Source organism: Salmo trutta, chromosome 5 (genome assembly GCF_901001165.1).
Source record: "Salmo trutta chromosome 5, fSalTru1.1, whole genome shotgun sequence".
In the NCBI taxonomy this organism is placed as follows: domain Eukaryota; kingdom Metazoa; phylum Chordata; class Actinopteri; order Salmoniformes; family Salmonidae; genus Salmo; species Salmo trutta.
This window is the reverse complement of record NC_042961.1, coordinates 9,608,278-9,620,508: the sequence shown is the minus strand read 5'-3', so window position 1 is coordinate 9,620,508 and position 12,231 is coordinate 9,608,278. Positions and strand designations below refer to the sequence as shown.

Sequence of the window (12,231 nt, the reverse complement as noted above, 5' to 3'; positions counted from 1 at the left end):
TATTGTGTAACATGATGTCCTAGGAGTGTCATCTGATGAAGATTGTCAAAGGTTAGTGCTGCATTTAGCTGTGTTTTGGGTATTTGTGATGCATCTAGTTGCTTTGAAAATGGCAGTGTGATTTTTTTTGGCAGGGTACTCTCCTAACATTATCTAATGTTTTGCTTTTGCTGTAAAGCCTTTTTGAAATCGGACAACGTGGTTCGATTCAGGAGAGGTGTATCTATAAAATGGTGTAAAATAGTCATATGTTTGAGAAATTGAAGTTATAGCATTTATGAGGTTTTTTATTTCGCGCGATGCGATTCCACTGGCTGTTGACTAGGGTGGCCCACGTTCCCAGACAGGTTAACATAAACACATTTAGCATCTCTTGGCTTCCACACAGTCTAATAAATCCATGTAATATAGCCTACACCTTCACAATAAATCCATTATTTATTTTAGACAGGTCTAAAGAAGCATGATATGAAGAAAATGTATTCTATTTCAGACGAAAATAATAGCAGACTCTGAGTTGTCCTTATGTTAGTGTCACGCCCTGGCCATAGAGAGGTTTTTGTTCTCTATTTTGGTTAGGCCAGGGTGTGACTAGGGTGGGCATTCTATGTTCCGTTTTCTATGTTTTGTGTATTTCTTTGTTTTGGGACAGCTGTCTATCGTTGTCTCTGATTGGGAGCCATACTTAGGTAGCCTTTCCCACAGGGTTTTTGTGGGTAGTTGTTTTCTGTCTTGTGTTTTTCACCTGACAGAGCTGTTGCGCTTTGTTCCACTTTTTTTTTGATTCAGTGTTCAGAATTAACAAACATGATGAACACGTACCACGATGCACCTTGGTCCTCTCCTTGCAACAACCGTTACAGTTAGGCCCTGATGTGGCTATGCCAAATGGCTGTGGGCTACACTAGTTCATTTAGCAGACAAGATTTGCTTAGAATTCCATGGCATTATTTTATAGTATGAAGAATACAATTGAACAAAGTTGAATAAAATATAAATATTTTCTCCAAACGATTTGAGGGAGTGTGCACATGGGCTTTTCTGTGTTGAGCGGTTAACAAAGAAATAGGTATTCCTATGTGCTTAATTTATAGTTATGTAACTTTAGTTGCTCTACAAACGTTGGGCTATATGTTTTGATTTTTAATACATTCTAAGGCTGCATGATGAGACTCTAATGATGATTTGAAAAAGGTTGCTTGAAAGGCATGAGCTCTGCTTTGTTTTTTGAGCAGGCTGTTCACACTCCAATAGTCTCTCATTCACAACTTGACAAGCCTCAAATTTCACCGCGGCATCACCTTGTGGCCGTAATGCACCCTTTTGCGGCACGAAGTGCTGCATTGTGCCCTTCTCCCTGAGAGTGCTGCGCAATCCGAGGCTCTCCATGAAGTGGTCGGGTCTTTCTCAGAGGCTACAAGTTAAGACAAACACATCGGGGACGCAACTCCGCGCGTCCTTATCCAATTCCGAGGTGCATATTGAAGATATTGGAAGAACTGTCCACATTTACTTTTCATCAGCCGACAAGATGAGTAGGCCTAATGAACAGCAAAAGCACTAGCCTATGTCAATCTACTATCCCCTATAGTACAAGTCAACCTATTCTAATCTTTTTTTAATCTCCCCAATTGGTAGTTACAGTCTTGTCTCATCGCTGCAACTCCAGTACGGACTCGGGAGAGGTGAAGGTCGAGACCCGTGCGTCCTCCGAAAACCGACCCAACCAAACCGCACTGCTTCTTGACAATGCCCGCTTTACCCGGAAGCCAGTACACCTGGCGACCGTGTCAGTGTGCATGCGCCCGGCCCGCCACAGGAGTCGCTAGAGCGCGATGGGATAAGGACATCCCTGCCGGCCAAACCCTCCCCTAACCTGGACGACGTTGGGCCAATTGTGCGCCGCCCCATGGGTCTCCCGGTCGCAGCTGCAGCTGGACTCGTACCAGGATCTCCAGTGGCACAGCGAGCATTGCGATGCAGTGCCTTAGACCACTGCACCACTCAGGAGGCCCCGACCTATTCTATTCTGTGCGAGAAATAAATATTCCAAACATAGTCTGGGAAAGTTGTGGGATGTGATAGATCCCAAATAAATACAACCACTAACATAAAAAAAATGCAATGTGGCTGACGCAACAGATCAGAACGTTTAGTTTAAAATGTTGATAAACTATTAGGCTATTTCTTCACATTATAAGCGCAGAAATGCGTACATGGCTGTAGGCTATAAGTGTGAATGTTCCATTAGCAGAAACACCATTATCAAAAGTGACCGCAAATGAAATTATGCATGCAATGCTTTTATTATAAAAGTGCATTTTTATGGTGAAAATGATCTTCCCCAAACTTGAAACTCACGTACTGCTTATGTACGCCAGTTAGGCTCTACACCCCTTGTAAAGCGGATTAATGTGCTTAATGTTAAGAAGTTTGTGATAAAGACCTTATTAAAACATATAGGCCTATGGGCTAGGCTACATGAGGTGTGTGACTATGATTCGAACAAGTCGCAAAAAAAAGGCAGTTTCTTATGCTGGGCAGCATTCACAAGTGATAATATATATTTCACAAGTGATAGGCTAATATTGTCACCCATCAGACTATTCTAGATTTAATCTTGACTTTACATAAACCAAATAATATATGTGTGAAATTTGTTTAGCTTTAGAATGGACCATTATCATTCACCTGTCTCTAAACAGGGGCAGCAGAAAAAATACATGTCATCTATGCACTTAAACAGTGAATGAAGGAGGCTTTTCCCTATGGTTATATACCAGCCAGGTAGGCTATACTCCTGTCGTAAAGAGAAGCAATGTGCTTAACATTAGGAACGTTAAGAAATAAACATAGTAGGCCTAGCCTATAGAAAACTGATGGGATTCTCCTCTTTTTATGAGCAGCCATCACTCTGTTTTCTCCCGCAATTGCATAACCTATAGAAATGTTGTGCAACATGAGCTCATGGGTTCTCATGAAGTGTTTGATTAGATTTTGAAGTGTTTGATTAGATTTTGAAGTGTTTGATTAGAGGACAATAGAGTGCTGAGTACCAGGCAGTTATCAACTTTGGTAGACTACTAATGACCAGCAGCAGCATCAGAGCTTGGAGAAGCCTAATTACCGTGACTAAACGGTCAAGTGGAATTTGACTGCCTTCATGACTCGTTACCGCCGGTGTGGCGGTAATACGGTCACCGCAACAGTCCTAGTCAGGACAGACATTTTGAAGGCATGTGGCGTGGCGTGGCATGTGGCGTGACACTCAGTCTACGCCGTAGATACTGTGTCTCAGCAGCAGGAGGAAAAACACACTCCCTATATGTTGCCCTGTATTTTGATCTTACGAGGGGAATGGAGACTTGTCACTTGAGTATCAATCAATCAAGCTTACTGTCTCCAGCAGTGAGGAGGAAGTAGAGAGAAAAGACACACAGACAGAGGACTCCACATCATAAACACAATGAACAGACCAGGCAGCATGATAGGTCAACTTTACCAATAAGAACGACCAGGAAGGATACCTCCAGAAATACATGTTATCTGTGAAATGAACAGTCATCTGCATAAGGGGTCATTGTGGAGTCGAAGGCTGATGAACTGATGCGAAACTTATGCTGATATACTTTCATACACAAACTAATTAAATACACACAAATACATAAACTAATTAAAACACACGCAAATACACAAACTATGAACACACACAAATACACAAACGAATTAAACACACACAAATACACAAACTAATTAAACACACACAAATACACAAACTATGAACACATGCTGGACATACACATATAATCACACAAAATCACAATGTCAGTCAGTGCCTTTATCAATCCTTCTTTTCTACTCGCTGCAATTGCCGTAACTGATGTGAGCAGCTGCAAACCCTGAAGCATGTGATCACATGGTGACGGTCTAAAAACACAAAAATGTACCAAAACAAGGAGCATTGTTCCTAGTACTCTAACGACAGCTTCTACATAAGACCCAGACTTCTAAAGCGCAGAAATACCTTTAGACTGTTAACTCAATCACATAGAATGAACAAAATGTGAGTAACAGGCATAGAACACTAGAATCATAGCACTCGCGCACACACACACGCACCTTCTCAGTGCGTCGCTACGACACACTTAACATATACCGAACAATATAAATGCAACATGCAACAATTTCAACAATTTTACTGACTTACAGTTCATATAAGGAAATCAGTTAATTGAAATAACCCTTTAGATGCTGCATTTATATTTTGTTCAGTATAGTTCTACAAATACATTAAGGGCATAGGGCAGACCACACATACACAGTCCACTTCAACACCTCCTAACAAACAGGGTCTCAACAACATTAACTTTTAAATCAAACTCATGGAAGATCCCAGGAAGATTAGCTAACTTTACGACGTTAGCTGATGGGGATCCTAATAAAAACATCTTTGTTTTTAAATCAACAGCTTCCTTTGTGGGAGAGCACAGCTAATAAAAGATGGTGAGCACACTTAGTGAAATACAATTACACACACAACACACGCAGTCACCAACACACACACTATACACCCATATGCACACACTCAATCCTTTCTCAGTTTGAAAATACATTTAATTCGCACATCCCCAAAAGAGCCAGTGGGAAATCGAACACATATTTGCACTGTTCTTCTGGCAACAGTGGAAGACTTGAGATGCTGTAGGAGAAGTCAGGAGGTCACTTCACAGCCTAAAGGAGGAAAACTGGAGACATATGAGAACAAAGTTCCCTCTCACATTTTCTCTAATCTAACAGAGTGTGGAGTGTTGGGGGAGAAGAGGAGAGAGAGGGAGGAAGAAGGGAGGAGATGGGAGCTAGAAAGCTGGAGTCTGTCACTGAGTGAATTCCCTGGGAGGAGGTTGTAATGGGAGGCTTTCTACAGAGTGGTCTGTAAGCAGCAGGAGGCTCCACACACACAAACACACTCTGTCAGCACTGCTAGAATTACCTAAGGCAGATCATGCTTTTGCACCACAGAAAGTTTTGAGCGCCTTTATCAAAATAACGTCAGCTTAAAAAGAACAACTTGAAATGGATATTTTTACCTTAAAGTTTTTTATTCAACCTTTGACCCTTTGTTGTGCCTTGGATTTGACTTGAAATGTTTAATATATTCTGGCACACTAGGTAGGCTACAATGTTTGCACTGGTAAATAGGCTATTGAGTTACCTTTTACACACAAACTAAACAAATATACAAACTACACCACTGAACAAACCATACACACATAACCACATTTACACTACAAAACCATACACTCATGCTCAGCCGTCATCAAAACAGTGCTTACAGTGGAAAACAAACAAGACATCCAACTGCATGAGTTCAAACGTGCTTTATTGTTGTCTTGAAATAATATTGTTTTTCACTAATCTCAGAAACCGTGTTTTGATTTGGAACAGTCTAGTAGTCTCTTCCACAGACTTTCAGACAACTTGCTTGTCTTCTCTCTTCTCTACTGGGTGCAGACTGTCTCAACTAGGGATGTGCACGGTTATTCCAATATTCCAATATCTGACGGGCATTAGAATTCCAATAATTGTCTGACAAATAAAATATAGGCCTATTTTAACACTGAATAAGATTTTTCAAAATTAAATAAAAATATACATTTGACATTGTTACATACAAGGATATACCATGACATTTCAAATCATTAATTTAATAAAACTACAAACTTTTCAGTGCAGTTTTTATGACGTGTGCCCCATAAAACGACCGGTAGTCTTCACGTGTGTACAGTGAGGGGAAAAAGTATTTGATCCCCTGCTGATTTTGTACGTTTGCCCACTGACAAAGAAATTATCAGTCTATAATTTTAATGGTAGGTTTATTTGAACAGTGGGAGACAGAATAACAACAACAAAAAATCCAGAAAACGCATGTCAAAAATGTTATAAATTGATTTGCATTTTAATGAGGGAAATAAGTATTTGACCCCCTCTCAATCAGAAAGATTTCTGGCTCCCAGGTGTCTTTTATACAGGTAACGAGCTGAGATTAGGAGCACACTCTTAAAGGGAGTACTCCTAATCTCAGTTTGTTACCTGTATAAAAGACACCTGTCCACAGAAGCAATCAATCAATCAGATTCCAAACTCTCCACCATGGCCAAGACCAAAGAGCTCTCCAAGGATGTCAGGGACAAGATTGTAGACCTACACAAGGCTGGAATGGGCTACAAGACCATCGCCAAGCAGCTTGGTGAGAAGGTGACAACAGTTGGTGCGATTATTCGCAAATGGAAGAAACACAAAAGAACTGTCAATCTCCCTCGGCCTGGGGCTCCATGCAAGATCTCACCTCGTGGAGTTGCAATGATCATGAGAACGGTGAGGAATCAGCCCAGAACTACACGGGAGGATCTTGTCAATGATCTCAAGGCAGCTGGGACCATAGTCACCAAGAAAACAATTGGTAACACACTACGCCGTGAAGGACTGAAATCGCCCGCAAGGTCCCCCTGCTCAAGAAAGCACATATACATGCCCGTCTGAAGTTTGCCAATGAGCATCTTATTGATTCAGAGGACAACTGGGTGAAAGTGTTGTGGTCAGATGAGACCAAAATGGAGCTCTTTGGCATCAACTCAACTTGCCGTGTTTGGAGGAGGAGGAATGCTGCCTATGACCCCAAGAGCACCATCCCCACCGTCAAACATGGAGGTGGAAATATGATGCTTTGGGGGTGTTTTTCTGCTAAGGGGACAGGACAACTTCACCGCATCAAAGGGACGATGGACAGGGCCATGTACCGTCAAATCTTGGGTGAGAACCTCCTTCCCTCAGCCAGGGCATTGAAAATGGATCATGGATGGGTATTCCAGCATGACATTGACCCAAAACACACGGCCAAGGCAACAAAGGAGTGGCTCAAGAAGAAGCACATTAAGGTCCTGGAGTGGCCTAGCCAGTCTCCAGACCTTAATCCTATAGAAAATCTGTGGAGGGAGCTGAAGGTTCAAGTTGCCAAACGTCAGCCTCGAAACCTTAATGACTTGGAGAAGATCTGCAAAGAGGAGTGGGACAAAATCCCTCCTTAGATGTGTGCAAACCTGGTGGCCAACTACAAGAAACGTCTTACCTCTGTGATTGCCAACAAGGGTTTTGCCACCAAGTACTAAGTCATGTTTTGCAGAGGGGTCAAATACTTATTTCCCTCATTAAAATGCAAATCAATTTATAACATTTTTGACATGCGTTTTTCTGGATTTTTTTGTTGTTATTCTGTCTCTCACTTTTCAAATAAACCTACCATTAAAATTATAGACTGATCATTTCTTTGTCAGTGGGCAAACGTACAAAATCAGCAGGGGATCAAATACTTCCCCCCCCACTGTAGTATTTGAATAGTGAAATTATTTTAAATCCCCCATCCCTAGTCTCAATTTCTGTCTGCTTGTATCTTAATCTCTCCCTTCGTCAGAGTCTCTCTCTTTTCCATCGTCTTCAAAGACGGTGTAATATATAAATACATTCTGTGCCACAGGCTCAAACACCATTTTTAAACGTATTTTTCTTAATCGTTTAGGTGTGACATTTAGTCATGGACTTGTCTGTCTCTGTCACTATGCCGATAGGGAACCTATTGACTTACTGTATACAAAAGTGTTTTATAGCCCTCTCTCTGTCTTTATCTCTCTCTCTCTCTCTCTCTCTCTCTCTCTCTCTGTCTTTATCTCTCGCTCTCTCTCTCTCTCTCTCTCTCTTTATCTCTCGCTCTCTCTCTCTCTCTCCTCTACCTCTTTATCACTCTCTGTCTCTCTCTCTTTCTTTATCTCTCGCTCTCTCTCTCTCTCTCCTCTACCTCTTTATCACTCTCTGTCTCTCTCTCTTTCTTTATCTCTCGCTCTCTCTCTCTCTCTCCTCTACCTCTTTATCACTCTCTGTCTCTCTCTCTGTCTTTATCTCTCTCTCTCCAGCCCATGGCTGGTTTCAGTAGCAGTCCCAGCTGTCATATTACCAGTAGTGATGATTCAGAAGACACTCTGCCCTCTCAGGAGGTCACCCCCAGCCTCAGTCCATTTTATCCTGTCACCCTGCATCACACAGCAGCACCCAGTCCACACACACACACACACACACACACACACACACACACACACACACACACACACACACACACACACACACACACACACACACACACACACACAAACCTGGTCTGTCTGCAGTCCATGCTGCCTGCAAGGTCGCTCTCACATACACATGCGCACGCACGCAGGCACACGCACATACAAACACACACACAGTCACACACACACAACCAAACACATCAGCAATGAGGAGAGATCCCAGCACTATCTGCTACCTGCATACCAGATTAGGAAATAAAATCAATATGCAATTTCTTAGATATCCACATAACTGTTTATGGCGGGACCAATCCCATTAAAGCGCATGGCAGGATGGAGAAAAATAAATTGTCATCATGTTGAATTCCAGGTGTTAACCATGCACAAACCCAGCATCGGCATCCAGCACTCAGATATCAGGTCGGCCTATATGCTACCTAATTGGGCAGCCTGGTCTCATAGACTAGACCTAAAATAGTAAATGTAAATCCTGGAGACTGAAATGAGTATGATATGTTAATGTTTAATGTGGACATCTAGCAACCCAAAGGTTACTCGTTCGAATCTCATCCCGGACAACCAATAACGCGAACGTCTAGCAACCTAGAGGTTGCGTGTTCGAATTTCATCAGGGACAACTGTAGAATTTTAGCTAATTAGCAACTTTGCAACTACTTAGTACTTTTTAGCTACTTTGCCACTATTTAGCATGTAAGCTAACCCTAAACCTAACTTTTTAGCTAACCCTTCTCCTAACCATAACCATAACCCTTTAACCTAACTACCCTTAACACTAACCCCTAGCCTAGCTAACGCTAGCTAACATCAGTGTTAGCCAACTAGCTAACATTAGCCACAACAAATTGGAATTCATAACATATCATACACTTTGCAAATTTGTAACATATCATACAAGATGGATGATGGACATCCACAAATGAATACATACCATACGAAACGTAACATATTATACTAAATGGAGTGTCTCAGATTTCCGTATAGAATAATACAAAATGCACTGAGTCCAGGTTGAATTGGGATGAATCTGATATGCCTAAAAATAAAAACATAGGTAATGTGAAGCATATTTGGCAAACAGCATCTAATTTAAATGTAGAATCACATTAGCCTATTGTCAGGTGTTCACGGTTCACGTTATAAGCTACAGGTGGATGTGTGGACCACTGTGGATGTTGTTGTTGCTCGTCCATTTGATGTAGAGACATTAGTTGGGAGAGAGTGCAGATAAGGCGCGTCCTCCACCGCAGGTTGTGACATCAGGCAGCTGAATCTGTCTTGCCGGTGGCAGACTCTGAGCTTTTCCATGGTGATAAGGGGAAAAGCCGATCAACGGACTGAAGATCTGCACTGCCTGAGGTAGCAAAGACCAAAACACTGCATAGCTAATCTAGATAATGCGTTCAATGCCTACCCAGGCCAGGACCGGTTTATGATAATCTGCGGAGAAAATGTAGCAGCGATACGGACACAGAGCAGGGAGCTGGTTTCTCTTCCCACATTGCTGTCTGTTGTTGATCTCAAAGCAAGGCATGCTGGGCTGTATTCTGCACCCCGCGGAGGTTGAAGTGAGATAAATCAGATCTAAAACATCAGGATTCTCAGTTACACTGGACAACTCAGTAGACTGGTTTACAATCCAAAGACTCACTTCCCTCTTTACACGCCGGGGTCCTCTTCTCTTCTGCAGGGTTAAACGTGTTTCTGTAGACTTATTATACGTTTGTAGACTATTTACTTTTAATTATACTTTGCACTCACTGTATATAGACTTTTTCCCCCTACTGTATTATTGGCTGTATGTTTTGTTTATTCCATGTGTAACTCTGTGTTGTTGTGTGTCGATTGCTATGCCTTATCTTGGCCGGGTTGCAGTTGCAAATGAGAACTTGTTCTCAACTAGCCTACCTGGTTAAATAAAGGTTAAATATGTATATTTTTTAAATACTAAACTAGTCATGTCATGGTAAAGTCTGTTGCAGGGCATGAGCAGGTCTTCACATAACTTAATTCCAGACATTAGACAACAGAAGTGAAGATGTTCCCATTCGCATCTGTAGCCTATCCAAAGCGAGCAACCCCAAAGAGTAGACTATACTCTGACAGTGTAGCACAGTCTACAGACTATCTATGTAAGCAGTGCAAATCACGTCATCATGTCACTATGTACTTTTACAGAGGACATTTCCAAAATGAATTGCTAATAATAGTAATATTAGGCCAAGTGACTTCACCAACTTCACAAATCTCATTCAATATTCGTGACATGTCACTATCATAGTAGGCCTAAAACTACCGTAGTCAATGAGGGTTCAGTATGTTTCAACTCCTCTGTAAAGAACTTGCTTTTTCTGCAGTTTGATGTTATGCATCAATTGTCCAATAAATCAGTTATAATCCATATAATTTGGATCATATTACAATCCCGTTTAACTTCAACACGTGGGCATCTAGTCTGAACAAGATTTACACCTTGTCAGAGTAGAAAATAACTATCGGCTGCCCATACATTGTACGATGTTTACCTGGTGAGGGTACCCTACATGTGAAACAGCCTGTCAATTGACATCTTGACTGCAAAGAGCAGACAGGTTATCAAACGCAGAGGAACACAATGAATGAATAGCTTATATATAGGCTAGGCTAATATTTCAGTAGCAACATTGTCACCAAATAATCCTAGTAATGTTACGAAACATTGTAACAGATCAGATTCAGATATATATACTCGATGGCCGCGCTTCCCTACCCGTCTTGCAGGTCCGTATTTCGTTGTGGTCCACAGGGCTTTTTTCTCGGCTCCTACATTCTCTACATCTCCGAGCAGCCCTGCAGACTCCGAGTCTGAGTCCTCTCCCTCCTCCAGCTCCTCGCCCTCCTCCACCTCTGCCGTCTTCAGTCGCTTCGGCGCCCTCCCATACTCCCCTTCCTCGTATTCTTCAACAAGTGACATGGCTCTTCAGATGGACAGCGATTGAACCCTTCTTTATCTGGAGATAGAGCGTGAAGACGGACTAGTGGTGCGTCGAAAGTTCCCTCTCGTTCTTTTTCGTAAATGTCTCTGGCGTAGCGTGCATCAATGAAAGCTGAATGTCCTTCTGTAACGTGCCCTCCTCCGCGGTTCTGTACCAGAGAGCTGCCCAGAGAAGGTGAGTGGAGAGAACCCACCCAGCACGTCCCTCATTGGACAGTCTGTGCTTGCTACTTAGGAATACATCTACCGATTGGCCAGTATTTGTGTGTCAACACAGAAAGCCGTCGCTCTCCAGTTTCCATATTATGCAGTAAAGAAGTACGCAGAAATTATTGCCGCTGCTCGAGCTGTCATATCTCCTGCGACAGAAATAATGTTTGAATTCGAAAATTGCAACATAATAGTGATACCATTGCAATTTTGTTCCTAGCTAATGTTGACATCACTGATGATTCTTTGAGCCTTTTAAAGGTGGGAGAAAATATCTGAAGTCCTGATACAACTCTCCTGCCCCAAGTTATAGCTGCAGATATGAGAATCTCCTAAAAGTGCAGAAGAAGCCATTTTCCCTCAGTTGGGGAGATAACAATCACAGCACCATCCACCTCCTTTGGTAGAGCATAGGCCTTCTACCAAACCAATCTGCCACAGAGCCACGGGAACCATCCTGGGACCCCTTTTCAACACTTCCAGAAGGGTTGCCACAGCACCCGATAGTTGGTGCACATATTTGTATTGCACCTGGTCAGGGATGGAATTTAAGAATTTTGGGCACTGGACAGACCTGACGAAGATCCGGTTCGGATTGAAACGTTGTCTGAAAAGTACTAGCCTTGGGCTAGCTTAATTTCCATATTTGCACCTGATATATGCCTACTTTAGTCTATTGCCTGGTTCTCTAAAGTTCCCACTAAGATGCTAGACTTGAGTGCGTCCAAGAGCTGAGAAGATCCTCCAGCTTAGTGGAACAGCCATCCGCTCCAAATTCTTACAGCCAGTGGTATATTGTTGAGAATCATAACTACAGTCAAGAGAAAGCCTTCCCACGGTACTAGACTAGTAGATGTGACTGAAATCTGTTTATCTATCTAACCAAGGTTGTAAATTGGCCATTGGGCTTCC

At 42.2% G+C, this 12,231-nt stretch overlaps 1 protein-coding gene across 2 annotated transcripts in view; it reads right to left on the bottom strand.

The window, feature by feature from the left end:
- LOC115193625 (heterogeneous nuclear ribonucleoprotein L-like) overlaps positions 1-11,247 on the bottom strand; it is a 57,861-nt gene extending 46,614 nt beyond the window's left edge. For both annotated transcript variants that reach the window (XM_029752453.1, XM_029752454.1), the window contains exon 1: positions 10,885-11,247. In XM_029752453.1, coding sequence (XP_029608313.1) covers positions 10,885-11,088 — 204 coding nt within the window. In that variant the 5' untranslated portion in view covers positions 11,089-11,247. The remainder of the gene's footprint in view (positions 1-10,884) is intronic.
- Positions 11,248-12,231: the final 984 nt, after the last annotated feature.